The sequence below is a fragment of the Poecile atricapillus genome, chromosome 2, assembly GCF_030490865.1.
Source record: "Poecile atricapillus isolate bPoeAtr1 chromosome 2, bPoeAtr1.hap1, whole genome shotgun sequence".
Classification (NCBI taxonomy): domain Eukaryota; kingdom Metazoa; phylum Chordata; class Aves; order Passeriformes; family Paridae; genus Poecile; species Poecile atricapillus.
The window spans coordinates 41,677,422-41,702,102 of NC_081250.1; the positions used below are offsets into that span (position 1 = coordinate 41,677,422).

General features: G+C 37.2%; 1 protein-coding gene across 1 annotated transcript in view; it reads right to left on the bottom strand.

Moving 5' to 3' along the window:
- OSBPL10 (oxysterol binding protein like 10) overlaps positions 1–24,681 on the bottom strand; it is a 112,479-nt gene that overhangs the window by 52,799 nt on the left and 34,999 nt on the right. Inside the window, exon 4 of the mRNA XM_058830692.1 lies at positions 16,491–16,682. Within this exon, the coding sequence (XP_058686675.1) occupies positions 16,491–16,682 (192 nt within the window). The remainder of the gene's footprint in view (positions 1–16,490; positions 16,683–24,681) is intronic.

Genomic DNA, 24,681 nt, shown 5'->3' on the forward strand with positions numbered 1-24,681 from the left:
ACAAGTCCTGTCAGCAAATGCTTCACCCTGAGCTTCCCACAGAGTCACAGCCTCTTTCAGGCATCCATCTGCTCTGGCAGGGTCCTCCACAGGATGCAGGTGGATCTCTGCTCACCACGGAACTCCATGGGCTGTAGAAGGACGTCCTGCTTTACCATGGGCTGCACCACAGGTTGCAGGGAAATCCCTGCTCCAGTACCTGGGACACTGCCTTCCCTCTCCTTCATCACTGGCTTTGGTGTCTACAGTTGCTTCTCTCACATATTCTTACTCCTCTCTTCTCTGGCTGCTGTTGAGCAGCAGCTTTTTCCCCCTTCTTAAATGTTATCCCAGAGGCTCAAACACTGTGGCCGATGGGCTTGGCCAACTCTTTGTCCACCTTGGAGCCAGCTGGCCTTGGCTCTGTCACACATGGGGAAGCTTCTGGCAGCTTCTCACAGAAGCCATGCCTGTGGCCCTTCTCATACCGAAGCCAATACAATTCTCCTGAAGAACACTACACTCAAAGAAACCTGCCGTCCAGTGACCATCTCATGAATGGCAGAATGCAACAGCAAACATCTGTGATGATCTTCCTCTCTAGGTCATCCCCACCCTACCACTTGCTCCAAAACAGACAATCCACAGCTTTTGTTGCTGCCTGCTTCCTCCTCTCAGAAGGAAGTTAACATCCTTTGTGATTGCCTTCCATACTTACCCCAACCACAGCAACTGCTACCTACTCCTTCTCAGCTGGAACTGCACCTCCTGTTGTGAGCACATAGCCAATCAGGATGCAAGAGACCAAACACTTATGTGACAAGAATACAAATGGTAAGAAGAAATAACCAATTCTCAGGGTTATTTCCACAGTATGTGGAAGATAAGCAGAAAAAGCCATGAGATAACCTAGGTTTGCAAAGAAATTCATTTCAGATATAATAAGATGAAAGATAAGATCCTTTCATGCGGTAAATAAGTTAAAATTAGTTATTAAAAATTAATTTAGGAAGTAAAAATGAAGAATTGAAGTGTATTTTCCATGCTAAAAGAAAAAATACAGGAATTCGACATTTTGTTAATATACTAGATGATACATTAATCTTTCCCACACAGAGAAATCATCTTAAAAAATCTGAATGCCAGTGTTGATTTAAGGCTTCAATTTGCTTCTGAAACTAGAATAAGAAAGGGAGAGATTACAAATTATTAAGTATAATAATAAATAATCTCTATTCAGATTTTTCCTCCCATCCGACAACAAAAATAAATAGAAACTTCAAAGGAAGAAAACTGAATAGCCACACCTGAATTTAAGAGCATATGATTACTTTTGACATGATTTTATTTAAAATGCTTTTGTTATGCGGACTCCAAGACTAACAGGCGTAAGTCTGTTTGTCTAGGACAGACATGCATCATCAGAGCATCTTTCTTTCTAGAATTATTGATCCTACAGGATTTTCCCCAATCAACACAGTGCATCACAACAACCTAAAGCAAACACTAGCTTTATGCCATCTGTAAAACTTCTCAATCCTCAGCTGCCAGCGGGGCACCTCCCAAGACAGTGACTTCAGGCCAAAGCAAAGGAAGAATGACATCAGCCATATTACCTCACAGGGCAAGCAGACACTCTCCCTTTTTCAGAGGGACCACGTGGATCTGGCCAAGAAAACAAGTAGCATCACCGATCCTGTCTTTCTACATAATGATTTAAACACTTCAGATCATCCTACCTTCCTTATATAATATAAAACATGAGAGAGATTCCTCAGACCATGCCAGCCACCGTCCAATACACATATGAGCAATTTCAATTTTAGTTCAAATTTAGTTTAAATGTTGTATAAATGTACTTTAAACAGTGTTGATAATATAATTGAATCCTTTTATAGTCAGTATTAAGATATGCCTACCCATGCATGAAGAAAAATCCAAAACACTCCAGAGAAAAAAATAATGTTTTCTCAGCACTGAAAGCCCACAGAAATTCTGTATCATCAAGCTCCTCTGTGACATGGGTAGAAATCATTCATGAAAGAGACATTCTGCTCAATCAGTTAATAACTCTCTTTCTTTACCATAGTAATCTTTGTGCACCATCACCAGCAGCACGTGGTCTGATAACTTATCTGTAGGCAATTTCTCTGAAAGACTTAATGCAGGGATTTTTATTTTTAAATCCTTTCCATTATTGACTGCATTCAAGTTGAAAACAGTTATTAAAACATGGGAAAATAAACAACACAATAAAAAGTACTTATATGAAAAATAGAGCATCTGTAAAAATAAACAGTTGTGTGGAAAAATCTTTAGACAAATAGTAATAGAAATGCAAGGTGCATCACTTCCTTAAAGTCAAGCTGTCCTTGTGAAGTTTACTGCTTTTAAAGACTGGGTAATAGCCAGTTTGCTGCTGCACTCTCTTTATGGCAGGATTTGATTGTGGTTTGCGCATCATTTGTGGTGAGTTTTTCTAATATGAAAACACAGTCTCTGACACATGCACACACATACACACACACTTTCTGAAAATACAGTTTTTTTGCTTTTTAGAAAATTGTACCAGAAAAATAACTTTTCAGAAAACACTGGGAATGGACAGGAGGTGAGACCAGCTTTTCAAACTGCTCTAGAGTAAGTCACAAGTGATACTTGAGTCAGGACATTTAACCATTGTTAAGCATTCATATTTCACAGGGAGTTTGGATTTTTTTCTTTCATTTCATAGAAAATACCTCTTTTCTTAAAAGCAAATTAAGAACACATAAAAGAAATAAAAACCTTCTAAGTCACTGTAAATGTGATATTGTGTTGCCACATGAACACGCTGCTAATACAGTCATCAATTCTGACCTTGAGCTCCTCTTGCAATCTTGACCTATATTTCATCAACACCACAAACTGTCATATTGCAAAAATTGAAAGTTAAAACAGCCAGTGTAAGTAGTAGAATATGTGTATGTGTCTATATATATATATATATATATATATATATATATACATATATATATACACACACGTATCTACCAAGAATATAACAAAATGTAAGATACTGATACCTGGAACTCCAGTGTCACTAAAGCAATCACATCAGTCACTAAATGGACACACTAGCTACCAGTTCAGCTCATATTCACAAATGCACCACCACTTCCATTAAACTTACCCACTTTCCATTATTTATTCTGAAAAAGGAAAGAGCGTCAACACACATGCAAGGAGACTAGTGTAAATACTATTAAACATCAGTTCAGAAAGTATATCTCATCAACTGAGATGTCTAGCAAATGAAGGTAACTTGTACAAATGCAGTAAAAGTGAATTTATTTATTTTTCAAATTTAATGCACTGTTGTTATGTGTTAGACACAACCACTGCAGAGCAACTGAACTTTTGCCTTCACTTAACTACTGAAGAGCATTCTCGGACTACTCAAGATTAATTGCTATGTTCATCTTACTACTTGACAAAAATTTTCTGACAAGGATTTACAGACTTCACTCTTCAGTAAAGTCACGTAACAGATCTTTCAATGGGATTTCATCTATAGCATGCAATCCAGGAAGACAAAATTACAGCTGAATATATAACTAAGGCAGGTAACTAAGAACAGAGGCTGCTGCTGGAAGTACTCCAATAGCTAGCAGAAATCTCTTATCAAGATGATTTTGCACTTCATTTTTTAGTCCAGTGTAAAAGCACATACAAGACTAGATGACCACCAGTAACATATCTGTACACTTTGCTTGTAATAAAACCTGACCTTCAGACCAAAAAGAACCTCCTTAAACTGTAAACGGGAAAGAGTTCTACCCACAAAGCTTCAATCTGGAGTAAGACCCACAGCAGCCTCTGTGAACATTACTATGCTAATGACAAAATATGTTTTAAGGAAGGATCCTAGAACAATAAGATACTTTGAGAGCATCTTGGAAAGATGGAACCAGATAATGACATCCACATCAGCTGTCCTTTCCCGTTTACTGCTTCCCTCCCATTACCAGGAAAAAGCACGAAATTCTCCATTATCATCACCTCAGGATAGCAGCCAGCTTGACCTTAATTATTTTAATGAAGCAAACAATGAACATTAAAATTGGAATGACTTGTTATATAATAGTTATTAAGGCTCAGACACATAAATCCTATCAACAAAGCTTCAAAGGAGAAAGTTAATTTTCATTTGGCATGTAATTTGCAGACAGAGACACAAAAAGTGATGGAACAAACAGAACTATACCTCTGACAATCAGGATGGAAGCTAATCACCAGGGCACATTTCTTCTCTCTTCAGTCCTTGCCTCTGCTTTCACAATTAATTTTTTTTTCATCAGAGGAGAATGAAAAACAAGATTTCTCCACCTCCCATCCACCACAATCTCTGTTACGGGAAAATCTGAAAAGGCAGTTGCTACATATCTTCATTGTCTCAGCTAACAAAACATTATTTCCTTTGGGGTTTTGTTTTGGCTTTTTGTGCTCAGCCTTCTCACCATGGGCTCCACAGGGTGGTTGCTTGTGAGGAAAACCTTACAGAGCAAACATCAAATGTCATCAAAACTGGGTCTAAAAGCCATGTCTAAGACAACCAGAAAATCAGGGAGTAGAGAAGGCAGGCTGGCTCAATTGTTTCCTGTTCTCTGCTACTCTTACCAATCTGCTGCTGTCCCACTGGTCATCATCAGCACCTCCTGGGGCTATGAGCTCTCAACGAACACCAGCACAGGGTTTACCCTCCAAAGAACAGCACCTATTTACCTATTTCTGTCATGAAAATTTTGAATTGTCTAGTTAAATTTTTCATATACTAAAAATGAAACTATGCTCCTTTTTTTAAGCCTTTGATTCCTATTTTGTATCTTCAAATTGGACTTTGCAACTTGGACACTTACTGCATATCTTTTCAATATAATATAATTCTGTTTTTCACAGACAACATTCATTAATCATTTGATGAACTACAGACTTCTCTTTGGCCTAATATCCAGTAGCTTATCAATCATGCCTGCAAGCTCCCTTGTTATTAGTTGCACAGCTACAATAGTAAGACTTCATATTTTGTAGGTCTGAATACTATTGCTTCAGTCAATAAAGTTACCAGATTTGGGGGAGAGAGGAAAAGGGAGACACAGGTATTTTTTAGTGGAATGGTCTGGAAGCCTTAAACACTCCACGCAGTGGCAGAGGAGGAAAACTAATCTAACCTCCCAAGAAATTCTCAGTTGGTTGCAGCTCCAGTTTATGAGAAGCAGCTCCTCCCTTCCTCCCTTTAAAATAGGCATAAGCTCAGCAAAAAAGTGAGCTGACCTAACTCACCTGTTTTACAAAAGCATCATCCTGTTCAGAAGAATGAAAGACAGGATAAATTTAACAGATCTATCTCCAAGCACCAAAAATTATATGATATCTGTGATTGTCAGTGTTCTTTGGGACTTCACGTAAATGCTTTATTTGGATGCAAAACACTCCCAAAGACAATCTGAGTGTTCTGAGTTTCTAAAGAAGTCTGCTTTTTTCATCTGGGAAGCAGAGAGGCAGCAGAGAGAGCTCCACAGCCCTTGCAGTACAAATGGTTAGTCAAGAGGGTAAAAGCACCTCTGGCAGGATCCCTGAGAATACCTCCAGAAATCTCAGCAAAACAGCCCACCAACATCAGGCCAAAACAAAGCAAATGCTTTCCTTTGCTACCTCCTTACCACACATAAAAACCCCAGACATAAGGTTAAATGCAAACTTTCTGTACTCAATTTGTCCTCCTCACCTGAGAAATGAACTAGTGGATGACAGAAAGGCAACTGAGGGCAGGGGTGAGGAAAAGACCTTGTGTCCGTGCAGACAAGACTGGGACAAAAAGTTCAGATTTTGCCAGAGAATATTTAAGCATACAGACAATCTTGGATTTTCTACACTAGAGGATGCTTTTAGTCTTAATCAATACTCTAATATATATTCAGCTTTCCGTGAGTGGCTTCCTATTATACAGGAGGGAGAAAAATGGGAGGGGAAAGAAGCTTTTCTTGTCATGCTCCCAAAATCTTTTAACTGAGAATACTTTCTTGCTGCCTAAATCTGAAGAACACGTCTCTCTCACAAAGAGACATCAACTTCATGTTGTTTTCCCTGTGGAAGAAGATTTACAAACAAACCAAAGTACTAAACAGTAGAGAAAAATAAAATTCTTCTGATAGTGACAGCTGTCTAAGAGTGTTTCATAGAGCCACTCCACAGGTCCTTAGGTGAGAAGTAAAATCTTTTTAGAAAGAGCTGGCTGCCATAAGAAATGCACAAGTGAAAAGTATGTGATTCAGACAAATTGTATGAATGAGCACTGCATTTTCCCACAAATCAGAATGAGTTAGCTATTTTTCTGCAAAATGATCAGTATCAAACTAGTCACTTTGCCACTGGAGGGAGGTGTTGGGGAATCAGGGCCTCTTGCAGGGGATGTGACAGGTTTCCTCTTTCGCCTGTTGTGTTCGAACTCCCTGTGAATACTCCATGTATCTGGTTAACACATGACATTTTGTACAAAAACAACTAGTAAGTGCTGGGTTCCCTCACTCTGATCCCTTCTCCTGACTATTTTCTATTAACCATATCCTACTAATAGCCATCTATTAAGATTTTGCATTTACTGTCAAACAGAACTCAATGGAAGCAGAGAGTCAGGATGTTGAGGAAAAAAATCACGGGGAAGAGAAAAAGCAGCTCCCAAGGTTGTTTTCCCCACCTCAAGTAACTTTCAGTGATCCAAAACCAAAAAATTAGAGAAGCAAAAGGAAGGAGTCCACAAATTCAAGTAAATCTTCGTTGGCAGCTGGCTGCCATCTAGCCAAGCAGGGAGCACAATGTTCTATTTTAAACCACAGAATACAGCACTAAGAGCCATTTATAAAAAGAACTTTGTGGGAAATTATTCTTATGCAATTTTACTATAAAAATTGCCTCGCAAAGTCATTATTTTTAGTCATTAAACGTTACTCATGAGCAGATGTTATTCTGTGGGCTCTTCTGAGTAGCAGTTTTTCTTACACTTCAGAAGGATCATTTTGCTGAAGTTGACAGCTATAGCCCTGATCTGGAAAGCGTATTTTGATTATCAGGAATTTAGGCTCATTTGTGAATTTCAAGCATTCCAAAGAGCTCCTAAAATGTTACTGCTAGCCATTAGGGAAACATCAGCAGGAAAATTTTATCAGCTTACTGCAACATAGGAGACAACTGATAAAAGGTAGGGTTTGGACTTTGAGTGAAATTAGTCTTCAGAAGAGAAAAGGCCATATTGAACATAAATTACACATTTCTACATGAGTAGCTTCAAGGATGCATGAAGCTTCTGTGAGAACATGTGGTGCTGGGAAAAGCAACTTTGAATCTTTTAAAAATTTTATTATTATTATTATTCCATTCTACCTGGAATATACAAACATACATACTGCCACTCAGAGAAGTCCAATATCCCATACAGTATGCAAACTTCTGATGTAAAGTCCCAGAGCTTCTTCCCTTTCCCAAGACTTCTTATAGATCCTTTCACCCCTCCTCCCAATTAGCCACATAATTTGTAGTGTCCAAGCGTAAAACTGAATTTTGCTTCTGTCATTTAAAAAACTCTGAAGTGTGCATAGATATTACTTCCCCATCTTGCAGTCATGTTCATGTTGCAGTAAAATTCACCTCACATTTTCTGAGATGTCAGTGAGCTGTTAGTATTTAATCTTACCATTCCTGAGTTGGAATTCCATAAAGCATACCTCTATAGGTTGTGGCAAAGCATTCCAAATCCATCCATTTGACTTCTCCCCATGTAAAAAACCTGACTGTCAGCTGGTTTAAGTTGACATAATTAACTTTACCACACTAAAGTGATTCAACATACACTACCATAATTCTGAGTAGCCTCAACCTACACTACCATAATTTTGAGTAGCCATTTTGTGACACACTGGAATGTGGCTGAAGCACATTTATACAGCAACTTCTCCACAAATCCATCTGGTTTGTGTCTGTCAGCCTAGACCTATCAATAAAACTGCAATTGGATAATTGGGGCTCTTGGAGAAAAACTGTAAGCAGTAATCCCAAAACACAGGAGGTAACACCAGAAAACTATACTAAATATGAGTAAGAACATATGACCGTGCTTCCTAGAAAGTGGCACAGGGAAGGGACAAATGCATGAACCATAATGAAAATTAAAAATAATTCATCAATGACAGGTATACATCTAGTACCTATAATAAAATTCTTTAAAGCATATATCAGATTTGGGCAGATGTAGTTCAGGTTTGTTTGTTGGATGCTAGCCATCATCTTAATTAGCCATTTTTTAAAAGCATACTGTCAGAAATCAGAATCACAACCAAGAAGCAGGTAAGCAGCAGCTGCTGAACAGCACCTATGCAGCACAGTTTCCAAAGCATTCAACACCTGCAAGACAAGCACTACAGTAAGAACATGTAGCAAAAGCTGTAAGAAATCAGGTCCTTGTTATAACGAAGAGCTACAGTGCTTACTATTCACATTTGTTGTAAACTCAAAATGTTTCCTGTGTGTCTTAGAGTAGCATTCAGTACTTTAGGTGTTACACAAGGAGCTGAAGATGATAGTAAGCCCTCAGTAAAAGTGTATAATACTGTAAACTTAATGCTATGCTTAAAATATATGAACCATTTCTATGGTTACTTTCTACTTGAGGGCATTTATATTAGTACTTTCTCTACTTAGTATCTGAAACTTGGCTAGCCACCTAATATTACATTGTCATGTATTACCACTGAGAACATTAAAAAATACCTTATACTTAATTTAATAAAAATAGCATATAAGTGTGGGTTAAGAAAATGGCCCATGTATCTTGGAAGCAGTAATTTGCATTACAGAGTTACAGAAGGTGCCCCTTGTCACCCTTGTTCAGGGTTTGCTGTGAAAATCACTGCACCAGCTAGCCACCCAGAAAGCTGCACTGAAAACAAGACCATGAGATGTGATTCCCTTATCCAAGTAAAGATTTACTGAAGTATGGTTTCTTTAAAGCTTCATTTGCAAACTGAGAACTCTGATTTTAAACTACTGCAGTATTTGTGCTATAATTGTGAAAGAAAACAACCCTGTAGTTTTCAAAAAATGCAGGTATGTGTATGACATACTATGTTGTTTTATATGTGGACATAAAAAAAAACAGTTGAATTTTGTACATAAAGCAGAATTAAGTGGCAGTTTTGAAGGCAAACTGGAGACTGAATTCCCTTCAAATATAACTTCTCTCAGGATCCCTTGGGAGCCTACCATTTACTTGAAATGTAATTAAATGTTTTAATAACTGTAAAAAATAATCTTAGTTTCTCTGCAATTGGTTAAGAAAATGAATGCTGTGCCAATCTCTGAATGTAGTTATCGTACATACTGTATTATCCCTAATTTATAAATTGCCATTTATTAAATGATGGAAAATTATCATCTTTGCACATGTTCAATTACTGCTAAATCACAGGCTGAAAAAAAAACATGAAAAGAAGCCATGTTTGTATAACTCATATTTTTCAGGTTTGAAGGGGGGGCAGTAGAAGGAAATATCAGAAATAATGAGCCAGGTTCATTCTTGACATAACCCATATGGACAAACAGTGTAATTTCAATAGAACATTTGCTCTATGATTCCCATAGCAACCTTAATTCTCCCTGCCTGGGTATCTGGAACCCAGGATGACTCAACCTTCACATGAATACAAAATCAAAGGCACAGAACAAAGTGTAGTTTAGGAAGATGCTACTTATATGCACTCTTAGTGACCTCAAACATACTGCAAACACAAGGTGAAGGTTCAGAGATCAGAGAAGTATTCAGCTCATGTTTATGTAATGATAACAACTGGTTTATAGTATTAGAATAATTTCCATCTCCTCATCCCCAAAGTGAGACAGTTAATGTTACTTGGTGAATAATTTTTATAAGCACATGTTCATTTAATACTCTGGGAGGTACTAGACTGACACTGTCTGAGATTTAAGCATCCCTTGTACTCCCCTAGGAGACATGTTTCTATTGATCTTAGAGGGACTAACTTGAGACAGAATGAGCAGATACAGGAGATGTCTATAGACAAGACAAACAGCTTCCAAAGAAACTGCCACAGAAGGCAGCAAATAACTGCATCTGTTCTGCATGCTCTCAATTCTGTTTTTCGTTCTAAGGAGATGAAGGGCAGGCAACCACACAAACACTGCTGTACAGCCAGAAGAACATTTCTGTGTATTCACACTAGTATTTTCACACTGTTCAAGGATCACGGGTTTCTAGAACAGGGGCCAACCCCAATTCAGAAGAAAGTGCAGAGGTAACACCTGCAGCTGCCCCTCTTAGACCTCATGTTAGGTTTGAAACTGGTTTATACTGCTACAGATTCAATGCCTCTAAACAAATCATAATGGCTTCTGTTAAAACCCAGCTGGGAGCAACCCTTTTGGTATCAACAAGCTCAGCTGCAACTGAGCTGTTAAATGTACCTGTAACACAAATTTGTATTACAACATTTCTCAATTCGAAAAGTGTGTCTAAGCACAGTTACACAGTAGTAACTGTAGTATAACTTACACTACCATGTTCTGTGCCAAACAAATATCAACTACTGAATTAAGGATTAAGGCCTCATTCACTTTGCATTCACTTCAACAGACACAAAACTGACACAAAGGGTTTCTGCTGTCTTTTCTTCAAGCCAAGAAGTATCAATTGCTTTCCGAGAAACAGCCGGTTTTGGTTTGAGTTTTTTTCCAAGCAGTTCTACCTTACCTGTTTTAGAGTGGAGCCATTCTTCTGTTTTCCACACCCAGATAATTAAAGTGAAAATTTTCTGACAGTGACTTTGCAGACAAATGGAAGTGTAACATATACAATCCATATAAAGTACAGATGCAGTGCTATGAGGATGTAATCTCTTCATTAACACATCTCATTTTCTGATTAGTATCCACCTATAGTTAAAGACTACTTATCTTGTATATATTATGATGTACTTGATAGAAAATGATCAATAGGATCAGCCTTTACTAATTCTGTATGTATAGTGGGGGGTTGGAGGAAGATATTTTAAATACAAGTCCAGGAAAAACTGGAGAGCTGTAATTAACAAAGGCCACTCCTCTGTGTTCTCTTCCTTTCCAAAATTACCACTCACTGTACCACTGTATTATTTCCTCAAATGAACAGAATACACGACACTTCAAATTCAAAACTGAAACAGTATAAACACTTCCTGCAGTATCTATGAGAGATGAAATGTCGTGGTCAGCCCAGCTGAGAAATCTGTCTAGAGTGAATTTACTGCACTAGTTTTGAAATGCAGGAAGACTCTAGTTAAAAGAATCAACCACAAGCTGTCACAAAGAAAACATCACAAAGTAACATTTTATACTAAAATATATCTAGAAAGAAAAATGGACATGATTTTAGGTAACTAGTTTTATACCTGACTAGCAAAGGCACAGCAACACAGCAACTATTGTAGCTGCAGTCCATGGTTATCAGCTCTTCCCCAATAAGGCACCAGCATTACCAGGCCAGAAAGACTAAAGTTAGCACAGCTTAGCAGCCCATCCTACCTCCATACCTTAGGTGAATATGAAATCATTTTCATCTCCTAAAAGCAAATATTTGATTTATTACTCATGCAGACTTAAAGGTCATCTTCATTACAAAGCTAGCTCTCATCTTCCTGCACTCCAAAATCAAGGTAAGAACTGCCAATGAAAGCAATGATCTAATATATAGAATTTCTCCCCACTTACATGAAGTAATTTTACACAAAATTAGACACATACTTTCAAAAACACTTAAATTGCTAACAGGATTTTTAAATGTTCTTTGTACATATTTCACACTGTCTAAGCATGATGTTCTGTTCAAGGAGCTGAATCCATTATTTTTCAAGCACACTTATTGCACAATCCCACAGAACCTCAACACTATGCCAAATATCTGGAGTTACAGCATTCTTTTTGGTAGGACTCACATTAGACCTTACCCATGGACCTTTCCATGTACATACTTTCAGAAAAACAAAAGGATAAGAAAAATTGAAATAAAAAGCAAAGCCTGACTTTTTCAAAGCTGCAAAGTAAAATTTGGCATAGGTCAAAAACCATCAAGATTTCCCCCACTACCAGCTTAAACATTTAGTACAAAGCTTTAACATCAACACACAGCTTGGTGTATGTCTTCACATAAAGTTCACACGTGAAAGTCCTACAAGTCTGAATGTTTCCACAAGTGGTTTAAGTACCATACTCCTTTGTCACCTACAGTGATGCCTGCACAGCACTGTAATTCTGTGACACAACAGTTCTCCACAGACAACAGCATCCCCTTTTTGCCAGCAGTAGTGAGACACAGTTCCTAACTTTGCTATCCAAATATTACAGCAACCTGAGGACATTCACATCTCACTTGAAAAATCCCCAGAAGTGTTCTAGAATCATCTCTTTCTCCCAACCACATAAAATCAGACAACTGCAGCCTCACAAAATTGCTGTTAAATCTCATTCCATGAAGCCCTAGGTGCAAGTCCTAGATTTCCCCATACTGTAAGGAAGGAGGCAAAGAACTATCACTTAGCTGCATAATTCCTGCAGGAATCAAATAGTAACTGATCATATATGGAAAAAGATGTGCAAGAAGCATTAGGACTGTCATCTTACCAAAAAAGCAGTCCTTGCCAAGTTCTAGGACTGCCCTCTGGCACATAAAAGAGATGTGACACTGGTAGAGGCCTCGTGAAATCTGGATCTCCCTGTACCAAATGTCCAGAAACCCATGCTGATAACTAGTCAGGGTATCAAAAGTTGTAACAAACACATTTCAAAATGACCAGAAAATCCTTCATTATCCTTTTTAAATTCATAATCCTTTTTTAAATTGGGGGAAGAAATTTTTCTCTAGACTTCTTTTCTAGACATTCTCTAAAACTCTGTAAATAATATAAATTACTACAAAATCTTCATACACTTGGTTCTTTAACAACCATGGCAGAGGTTGTACAAGAGTCAGACACTCTCAGACAAAATAAACACCATTCTTACCATTCTGTCTCTATTATTTAGTTCAGTGACAGCTAAAATTTAATATGAAGTGTGATGTGGCCACTTGACTTAACCTTCTAGTTGATTTTAACCACCTACAGTAAAGAAATCTGAAAGCATAACTCTTATCATAAATTTCTAACAGGATAATAATATGCACAGTTTAAAAAACAGAATTAAATTTCAAGACCACAGAGACTTGGGTTGCCATAAAATCACTTACTAAAAAATTAGTTCAAAGTACCACTTTAATGCTAAGTTATGGTCCAAATAAAGAGTTAGGATCTGTAATAATTCTGCATAAAATGCAACACAATGCAGATAATTTCTCACAAGTTAATGTATGGTTAATTTTAGTTTTGATGTAACATTCCTTAAATCAGTGTGGACTAAGCTATTAACACCAAGTTAATAACCAAAAATCTGATTTAAGAGAACAATATTAAACAGCATAAAAAATTACATTATGATGGAAAGTAATACTCCTGAGCTCCTTTTCAATTCAACACTATACAAAAGTAGGTCAAATACTAAAACATAAATTTTTTAGAGCAGTCAAAAGCTCCATACTTATGTTCAATTTTAACTTACTAAAATTTGAAAAAAGGTGAAATTCCAATTGCACAACAGAAACATTTATTACATGTGTCATTTTGCCAACTAAACAGTTGTATTTACTACATTGATATGATTTTGCATGTCAGTTTGGTGCTAAATAGACTTCTTTGCTACAATTAGTTTCTAGCCTCTTAAAAATAAAACTAAATCAACCAGAACAAACCACAGATGGAAACGCTGTTGTTTATTCTTACTGTGTTGTTTATTCTTATTATGAAGTGAAAAAAGGGGGAAAGAACAATCAAGTATTACCAAACACCTTGCATTATACAAAATATAGGAGTAAATTCTGCACTATTTGCAACATGGAAATACATGTCTATTTTTTCCAAATAATATGGCCACATCAAGAAAGTTCAGAATTGAGTTGCAATTTCAACTTCAACACTTTCTTGGGAACATTGTCCAAGCTAGCCAACACCACATGTGCCAAGTGAAGCATGCCCCTTTTTGCAGTACTACCAGTTTTCCAAAGATCTCATATATAACACAGTAGCACTACCGTATCATAACCTTGTTGTGAAATTTAAAACACACATGCTTCCTCTCATTTTCCAGAAGCAGATCAACTTTTTCCATTGGCTCAACTACTGTATTTATAAGGTGCAAAATTAGCCAATGCAGTCCTATTTATAGAATATTTTTTTAAAAACTTATTTGCAGGTCAAAGCTTCAATGGCATCATTCAATCAGAGAAACACTAACATTGATCTATAATCCTTTTGCAGTCTCTTCCCTTCATCCAGATCATACTAAACAAATTTCAAATAAAAAGCAAAGATTTGGACACTGAGGAAAGGATTAATTGTCTCTCTCACTGCACTTTAAGCTCCTATTTTTCATTGTTTCAGATTAAAAAACAGGACTAGAACAGATTCAGGGGCACTTTTTTGAGGGGCTCTGGACGTACCTCTTTATTTATAAATTTAACAAGGGAGGGTGGATCTAACAGTCACTCATACACAGAACAAAGACATTCCCTGAAAACACAAGTATCATATATCCAAGTCTATTGCATTCATTCTAGAAAACAGGGGAGAAGGAAGTGCACAGAGCATGCTGTTGAAATAAAATCTGCTTCCCTCATCTGGAAAAAACAGACTTATCCTTCACAAGATGGAAACAGTATCAGTTAAGCAGCCACTTTTTACACAAGTTTGGGAAAGATAGCAAAAGGTCAGATTTCTCCACTGTTAAGCTCTTCCTGAGGAAGCAGCACACAAACACAGTATTTCCAACACATAAAGAGGTAAACTTCACACATCATCTTATGAAATTTGTTTGTGCATCATTCATCTTAGTACCATTTTCTCTCCCTGAAAAGCACTCATTTCTTTCAGCCATTACTGTATCTTCAGTGTCTGAGGGGTTTTTTCCATTATTATTGCAGCCCTCTAAAAGAAACTGGTGCTGCAGCTGAAGTACAATTCACATCAAACAAAACAAAATAATTACCTTCCATCATTACAGATTGAAGTCCTGTAATAGTTTCCTTTTTGGAATGACATCACATTGCAATACACCACAAACAAGTGAGTCAGCAATTCACTGTTCTTTTCCGTAGGGATACAGCAATTCACTGTTCTTTTCCTCATGATACCTGACCTGTTACTTATAGTTTTACTATAGGTTAGTATTTATTTTTTCTAGGTGTAGTTCTTTGCAACTGATGGCTTTTTCCCTTCCCAACCTATCACGATCAGCATATACACTAATACTCTCTTTTAAGTTGCTTTCAGTCTTATTCAGCTTCATTTGACAAAATTGCAACACCTCCCACTGTTGATTTTATTAATAGGTTTAAGGTGCACTCTGAACTCAACCTATGAGAGCAAATACATTCAGCATACTATAAACAACCTGGGGGAAATGACTGGTAGACAAAGACAGGATATTTTTATAAAAAATAAACAGATGTGTGTTTTCTATAATGTAAAAAAAAAGTGAGTGACAGACAGTGAGGTTTCTAATGTCTAATTTCTAATGTCTAATGTTCTAATTTCTAATGTTAACTAAAAGAAAAACACACATTCCTCCTCAGGATGTGCAATTTAAGCCTTCATTGAGAGCACATTTCAAGAATTTATTCAAATTCTGAACATGAAAGACAAACCAAAAAATAGTATGTGATGAAAGATGAAAGTGTACTCTGTGAAAATCTACCATATTATTTAAGCTTAAAACTCTGTACTATTTTTGTTGTCTGGAAGACAGACTTAAATCGGTGTGAGTTAAATTTCTCAAACACTGGTACAAACAGGCTTTAAAAGAAACAAGCTTTCTTCTTCGGTTTTCATGCATTTGATACAGATAAACCATTTTTCCTCTCCAAGGTCAGGAATATAAAATTGACACAAAGTTAAGACTACAGAAGTACAGCAACAAACTGCTTAGTGCAGGGAGCAACGCCTTCATTTACCTGTTCATCAGACTTATTTAAGTAGTTTTCTTCCAGCTTTATTTAAATGATTCAGGGCCACTTTTCAATCTGAAAGGTATTGCTGCATGCAGCTTCAAAGAGGTTTTCCTCAACTATTGCAACATCACTGCAAAGTCTGGGAGCTGTTGCCAATCTACTTTACTTTTAAGCATCTGCATGCACCAGTTTTAACATCAGCATAAAAAAATCTGTATACACCTGACCTGAAGTTGAACCAGAACTAAAGCCCTTGCTCAGCAAGGGGATCAAAACAAAGCAGTCACAAAGTAGGAAACCAAGAGAATCATTAACTTGTCAGACTCAACTGCTTATCCTAAAGCAAAATAAGCACCTCCAAGCTATAGCAAAGCAGCAGATGTTTCTCTCTTACCTCTCTGACTTCATTGAGTTGACCAGATCGCTGGCTCTTGGCTCTTCGAGCAGCTGCAGGTGATTTGTGATGTGTGATGGTTACAACAGTTGGTCCACTTTGATTCATGTGTTTCTGGCCACTTGGAGATGCAGAATTAACTGTCCCAGGCGGCAGCAGAGATGAGCTTCTACTTCGTGAGGATGAGATGCTCTAGAACAAGCAATAGGACTGTGATATTAGCAACCTTTACATAAGTAAAAATCGACAATTCAAGCTATACATTTGTATTGTTCTACTTTTCTCACAAACCTAAATCTGGAGGTGTAACTAATTTATTCCTTCTGAACCATATGCATCACAGGCTCAGCAGGCTCAGCAGAAATGTTCTTGGAAACATTAGAGCTATTGCCTTTTTTTCTTGGCTTGCCTGAAATTGGTTTTTGCAAAACATCTTCACAAATTCTTACATAATAATATGCTACTTAGTTCTTACAATCCCACTTTTTAGGAAAGCTTAGGAAAGATTTTGCAGAGTAACAACAATGCCAACACAAATATTTCTTATGAAACCACTGACCTACAATTCACCAAACTGGTGTGAACAGCAAGGAAGAAAAAAAATCTTAACGCTTTCATTCAATGAACATCTGAAACAGTGTAGTATTGTTTTCAGTATCAGAGGAAGTGCAATTTGGGGAAGGCCTACCCACACACCAATTAAACACTTGAAACAAAACATGGCTTAAAGAAATCAACACATTTTGGAGTAAGCTTGGGATGAACCTAATATACAAAATATATATACAATAAAGGTCAGAAATAAATCTCCAACGGTATCTGCAGTATGAACACTTTTAACATACAATCTATAAAATCAGTCAGCACATTCAGTTTTTGTCTGTCAGTGCTGCTATTTCAGTTTGCTCTCTGCAGACCTCAAACACAAGTTATCCTGGAGGTCTATAGGACACCAATTCTCAAACAAGCTTAGATGGGCACCAGATCACCATGGGCCATCACCTATAAAGCGCAACACAAAAAGGTTTCTCCCTTTTATTTGAACTGTTGATTGCATGTCTAAGGTTAAAACTGAAACAGAGTAACTTTTACCTTACAAAACATAAACCAATTCAGAGAGTAACAGAGTAGCACTTTAGGACAGGGAAGAAAATACACAGCCCAATGAGTAAATCACCTTTCCACCTCTCCTCCAAACCCTTCACAAATAACAATGGCAACCTACAACATTGCCAAGACAGTCACCATCCACACAAAGTACTTCTGCTGAGCCTGCTAGTGAGTACACAAAAGTATTCACTGGGTATAATCTCTTTTCTTGCACCTTACAGGTCACTTTTTGCAATTCCGTGGTAATCTTCGAACCAAGGTGAACAGGTTCCAACTAGCACTGCAATTAAAGTCAGGCCTCATGTTACCACCACACTGACTGTAAAGGACAAGGCAGATTATTTGGGACTGCCAAGGAAGAAGAGTGAAACAAGTAATACAATCCCTCTGACACCGCCACAGAAAACTAGACTTTAGACTTTTTGAAGGTTTAAAAAATGGGTTATCACATTGCCAGTGTGCAAAGAGCTACTAATCTCATAGAAATAATTATTATTCCATTGGTCTAGACTTAACATTTACAAATGCTTCCAAGAATGATGGTCTGACTGTTTTTTAAATGAATATATTCTTTGCTACCATGGCCAATATGATTACAATAATAAGCATCTGTTCAAAAATTATCCACCCTGGCTGATAAATCACAATTGCATTAAAACTGGATTTGACTCTAAGGCAAAAAAGCAGCATGAGGTGTAATTTGTCAGAAGGGCACAGAAGGTTGCCAGGTTTGTAATTCATCTTCCATTTGAAAGAGCATGGCTTAGACATAACTACAATTATAATAAGAGCCAGAGGAAAAGATATTTGAGAGAAAGAAGGGGATGAAGAAAACTGAATTTCCTTTTTCAAACATATATTCCACAGAAAGAGGGTATTCCTAGTATATAAGAGCAGAATATACATCACTCATGTTTGTTTTTCAAACTGACTAGTATCAGAATACTTCTAAACTAAATTTAGTGTGTAGAAGAAGAACAACAGGAATTTATATTTTTAATTGAAAAATCAACTTCTCTTTTAGGTTAATAAAAGTCGTTTTTGTTTTAGAATGAAATCTTTTGAGATTCACTGACATTTTAGTATCATACTATCACAATAATAAAAATACAGAGCTGCTACTTTTATATAGCTAAACAGATCCTAAGATTCAGATAAACAGCAGCAATGTAAAACAGTGAGTTTTACCATTAGTTTCACTTAAAAGAAAGCAATATTCTGTGAGAGGTAAAGTTTTACTATGTTTTGATTTTCTTGAGGGAGAGCTCTGCACATAACGAAAGTTAACACAAAACATAAATGGAAAAATCCATGTAGTGGTTCAGACTGTGGGACCACAGTGCATTTAAGATGGCTCTTCCTAAGTTTTGCCAAGGTATGCGGCAGCTCACAGCAACTTCTGGTGAACAGTCAGGGCATGGAGTTTGGGGATCAGTGGAGCAGGACAGCAAAATAAGAAAAAAAGAGTCCATCTCTAGTTTCAGTAGTGGGTGGTGCTCAAGAAGGTTGTCTGCTACAGGAACATTGTAAACCCAAATCTCTACATACACAGCCTGGCAAGGGCTGCCCATGATCCCCTGCCTGGCTGTTTCTGACACTCAGCTGTGTTGCAGGGCAAGGCATGGAGCTTTGTGATTTCCAGGGAGAATCACCTCTGCCAGTGAGTCTCCTAGAGACCTCTGCTTTCCCTTGTAGCACAGAAGAGTCACCAATGCTATGGAGCTCATACAGTCAGGGAGACTGGCAATCTGGAATTTGCACATACATGGTCCATGCCAAGTATCAAGTTAAATACATTGGTTCATGATCAGCTCCTACAGGTCTGTAAGAAAGCTCTCCTCACCTCTTTGTTTTCTGTCCCTTTATACCCTTCATCCATCTGTAGTGACCCAACATTTCCAAACAATGTGCCAGAAAATTCCACCAGCCCACGACACAAATGCTCCAGCACCTAAATTTGGTACTATTCTTTAGAGGGCATCTGTAACACCCAGACTTTATATGAGCTCAGCACCAGGACCCCTGGCTACCCATTAAGCTATCTCTAGACAAGGCCCCATGACAAACAAAAATTTGCAATTTAAAACTTGGAAAAATCACAGTCAGTATGCATGGGAATGTCTGCAGAAGGCAGTTTTTCAGTTTTTACAACCACTCAAAACCTTTTCAAGTTGGACTCCACTTCTCCACTGCCACAGAGAACAGCAGCAGAGCCCTGTGCCTGCTGCATCCAAGAAAATGGGAGAAGCATCCAATTCCTTCTGACAGCTTCTTCCTGTCACTGCCAGAAGAGGACTCTCCAGGAACTGCACACTCAGCCCCTCAGGCACTTTTGAATTTTACAGCACATTGTCAACACCTATGTCTCAGCCAAATACTTGGCTCGTCTTTTGCAGAATTTCTTGAGATTATACACTGGGAATGACAAGCATCCCTTTTGCATTGACACACAGATGTGCAAAAATGAGAATTTTCCATTTCTGCTAAAATATGAAAACCCATGTGAAGTTTTTCCCTGCTAAAAGCACTCCAACTATAAATCATACTACAACAGCCATTAAAGTCACTCTCACAGGAAATCAAAGCAATGACAGTAACTGATGGGCCTTTATGCCTCACCCCCTGCTCTTTCCCCAGCACTGCTCGTATGACTGATCTGCTCTTGTAATTATTATCACATATCATTTTCTTTGGTCTCGCCGCTTTCAGGCTCACAACTAAATAAATAAAAAGACAGCGAAAAGTCTGATGAAAGGAAGACGTAATCTCTTCAACAATTAGTAATGCATAGTGCCAATAATGAGTCCAGAAATCCACAGGCTGAAGCATCCCAAAAGGACTGCAGATTTTCTTTCCTGAGGCTATACTTTACCATTGCACCAACATTTTGCCTGCTAATAAAATGAAGCCAATAAAAGAATAATAAAGAAGCTAATAAAAGATTAATTTGTAACTTGCATTCACATGGGTTTTGTGACCTAAAGCTAGCTAAAGTATGCTTAGCTAAACCAGATTAAGGTTAAGATTTTTGTTTTAGTAGCCTGTCCATCCCCAAGATAAAAAAGCAGTATAATGAATGCTTCCATTTGGATATCAAAAATCCTAACAATTAAAATAATGGAATTGCAGAACAGTAAGTTCAAGCTATACTAATGTTTTCATGACTCATTCTCCCAGGAGATTGCCCTGTTCGCAAAGAAGCTGAAGTGTTTTTCACCACTTACCAGAAGCAAACAATTTTTTTTTTATTTTTTTTATTTTGGAAAGTAAAAGCAATGTCCCAGATATCAATAAAAAAATTTCTGAGGTGAATTGTTATATCTGCTTATGGTTGATAATCATAATTTTCACAGGCACTGTGCCACAGATGTTTTTCTCAGAATAATAATTACTAAAATGACACTCCTTTACTCCTCTGCATATATACAGCACAGAAAACCAATCCCTTCATGCAGCTTTAGAGTTATGGGAAGTCACATGCTATCAGAAAGTAATAAAAATTTTGAGACACCACCATTCAGTGTTTTAATTCCCATCTACTTCTTTTCCAATGCACCCTAAGTAAACAAACACTGATAAAAGATAAACGTAGACACAGTTCTGCTTCATTTACATTATAATCATTCACAAATATTAAAATGCAAATGATGGAATCTACATAATATCCAAACTTCAGCACTGCAAAGAGACCAGCTTACAATGTTTTGCACATTTCTGACAAGCACCATCTATGGTACTAACTTTTCTGACAGAGTATCATAGTGCTTCATCATCTTCAGTAAGGCAATATATGTCTTTTTTTTAAGCAAGAGACAATGATAATCATTCTATCATAAAATCTTTCCTTCATCAAGAATCCTTTGAGCATGTTCAATTCTAAATTGGTTTTCTTACATTTCTGTAGAAAGATTTTAGAAGCAGTGAGCAACTTATTTTCATGAAGCTTCTAACAGGAGGAATAAATATGTCAAACAGACACTTGTCAACAGCCAAGCACTGCTTTCCTCTCAGCCTCACTACTGGAAGGATTTCAGTGCATGTTTTAACTAGAAGTGTCATTCTTTAGTTGACTTCTATAGGTCAGGGATGAGAAGAAGAAGCAGACAAGAATACCAATGGAGGAACAGTGAAGCTCAAAAGGCAAAGCAATTTGAAATGCACAGAAGAACCAAAACAACACTGAGAAGGACTTGAAATTTTCACTAATTTGGCTTTATGAAAAGTTACCATGCAGATGTTAAAAATACCCAGCCAATGATCCACTTAAAAATGCAAAGGTCTCTGTGGCCATTCATTATTAAGGCAAAAAGAAACCTGATAAAACCAAAGATCTATGTTAGTCATTCTTCCAGCTGTGGAGGAAAATTACACATCTGCCTCGTAAATGTGAAGTTTGAGGCATTACTGCAGGTGCTGTTTCACATTATAGCCAAACTGCTACTGCAGTTGACAATGAAAGGGGCAGGTTTGGACTTTTTTTTCCCAAATAGAGCAAATAGAGAACCAGAGACACACATTCGTCAGAGAGCTGGTCAGAGAGCTACATTTTTTTTAGTAAGATGACATTTTTTCTACTTCTGATGCCCAAGTTAACACAGAACTGAAAACACGACAAAATCCACACAAAAGCAGAAGGCAGCAGAAGGAAGGGAACTGGATTGCAAAGAATCAGCAAATGAGTTCGGCTTAAAGATGAATCCACACCATGCAATTTTAAGCAGCTAGCTCACTGTGCAGCTCCAAACCAAAAGCTGAAGCAACAGAGTCTATCTCCTTATTCCAACACAGACCATCTGAAAATTTACCATCTGAGCACAGAAGTGACTTCACAAGATAAAGGTTCTGCTCCCTGTCACATTGCTAATACAGATACACTGAGATATACAAGGGCTATATGGAAATCCAGCAACCAATCCACACACTGGCATTAAGAGCTGGTTAAAAAACCTGTGTTTGTTTTCAGCTTTTACAGCCACCATCATTAAACAGTCAAGAAAAAATTAGTATGAAACAGAAGAACTAAAAAGATTGTGACAATTTCTGGATACAAAATTATTCTTGGAAGTTACCACAGAAATTATGCATATGCCTACTCCTTCTTGAAAGCATTTTATACCACTGAATTCAAATCTGACTAACGTTTTAATTAAAGCTTGTACAAAATATTCACTTAGAATAGTCTAAAAGAACCAGCAATCCTATCCAGACATAGAAGATTTCTTCCAATACAGTTGATTTGGCACTTATGGAGGTTGAGCAATCTGTAATTAAGTGAAATGAGACTTGTATGGAAATACCAAGAACATTAAGACTATCTGACAGCATGGGAATTATTTGCCAGAGAACGTTTTTCTTTTACTGCTTTTTATCTATGTAAAATACCTTGTAAAATTTAATTAAAAAAAAGTCAGAGACTTAGCTTGTGTTACATCCACTCATTAACTGTATACCGCTCACCTTCAGACCATTCATTAGCATGCAACTAAATTTAGTGTTTAATATACAACTTTTTCTTTTTTCAACCACTTCTCTATTTAATTTCCTTCACCACTCCAATCCCCAGCTGAAGCTTTAAAATCAGTCACGACAGCAAGTCATTCAGCAGCATTTTGAAGCAGGCAGTAGCTGCAAAAAAGAAAGGAAACTAATGCTGATTTAGATCTTGCTGCAGCAAGAAGGAATGCTCTTCTCTGAGTATTTCAAAAAAACAGTAACACAGCTTCAGCTTTGAAAAACATCCTCCAAATTATGATGTTTTTCTACTAATTCCCTTCCAGTAATATCTATTCAAGATTTTAAAAATGTGTTCTCTCTGCAGTATGAATGACCTGTTGCTAGGAGTTACTTCACTGGTATTCTTGGGAACCTTCCCACTGCTTGCCTGGTTATCCCATTATTATTTTTTTTCACATTTAAACTATATCCCACTTGCATAACATAAAATATACCTCTCACTGCATATTTTTCACTTCCCATTCTACCTCTTTCAAGTGTATGACTCCTAAAGAACAGCTAGAAATTTCTGCATCTCAGTATTCCTGTGAAAAAGGTGAATTTAAGCTGCAGAAGAAGCTAGGAGCAAACACTCAGATTCCAACTTTCCAGATGCTGTTCCCAGCAGAGACAGAGCTTGGATTCTGTTCAAACTCCAGAAGCTCAGAACACGAGTATCTTTCTGTTCATAACAGCACAATGAGAGACAGATAACTTGCAGTTTTCACTTACTACAGCCCTTAAAGTATACAGAGAGGGAGGAATGAAGAGATCCAGCCCTGCTACCAGCATAATAACAAATCACATCATGACAGTCCTATCAATGGTGGAGCTCTTTTAACAAAACCCAAAACCACAGATTTTTGTGAAGTCCTTGATTATGCAAAAGTAAGTCAAACATATACCCATCTCTGTGTCATTACAGACCCTAAGCTAAACACAAAAGAAAGAGTAAGGTGGCTAAAAATAGCAGAATGCTATTTTATGTAAATTTAAAATATTTTAAAGAGCATGTTTCCATTCCCATGCTGATAATCATTTAGTATAAAGTACCCTCCTCTACAAGAGAAAGAAAAAAAACATCATAAGGAAATGAAGCAGTTCTTGCTTCTCTTACCTCCTAGCAGGCAGCAGATATGAAGTAAGACACTTTGAGGAAAAGAAAAGGAAAAAAGAAAGAAAAAAGAAAAGAAAAAGAATAGAAATGCTTCTTTTTTTTCTACGTTATGGAATTTCTGTGAAGGATTGCTACCTTGTAAACAATAACCCATCTCCAAAGTCTAATTACTGTAGCATTCAGGCTTTTGATCACTTCCTTTTGTAAAGAAAAGCAGGGAGAAGTTTTAAAATCTACTTGTAGATAAAATAAAGTTAGCACTATATGCAATGCTAAAGCCAGGTAAAATAGTCTTCTCAGTTAATATTCTAATACTTAGGAGGGGAGAAAAGAAAAAAAAGCATATTAAAAACAAGAGAGAATTCTTGACACAAAAAATGTTTCTAGGAACAGGTAAGCACAAAACTGCTTCAAGTACAGTCCACTTCAGGAGTAAGAAGTAGAGTCACCAGTGGTCTCATCTGAAGCACA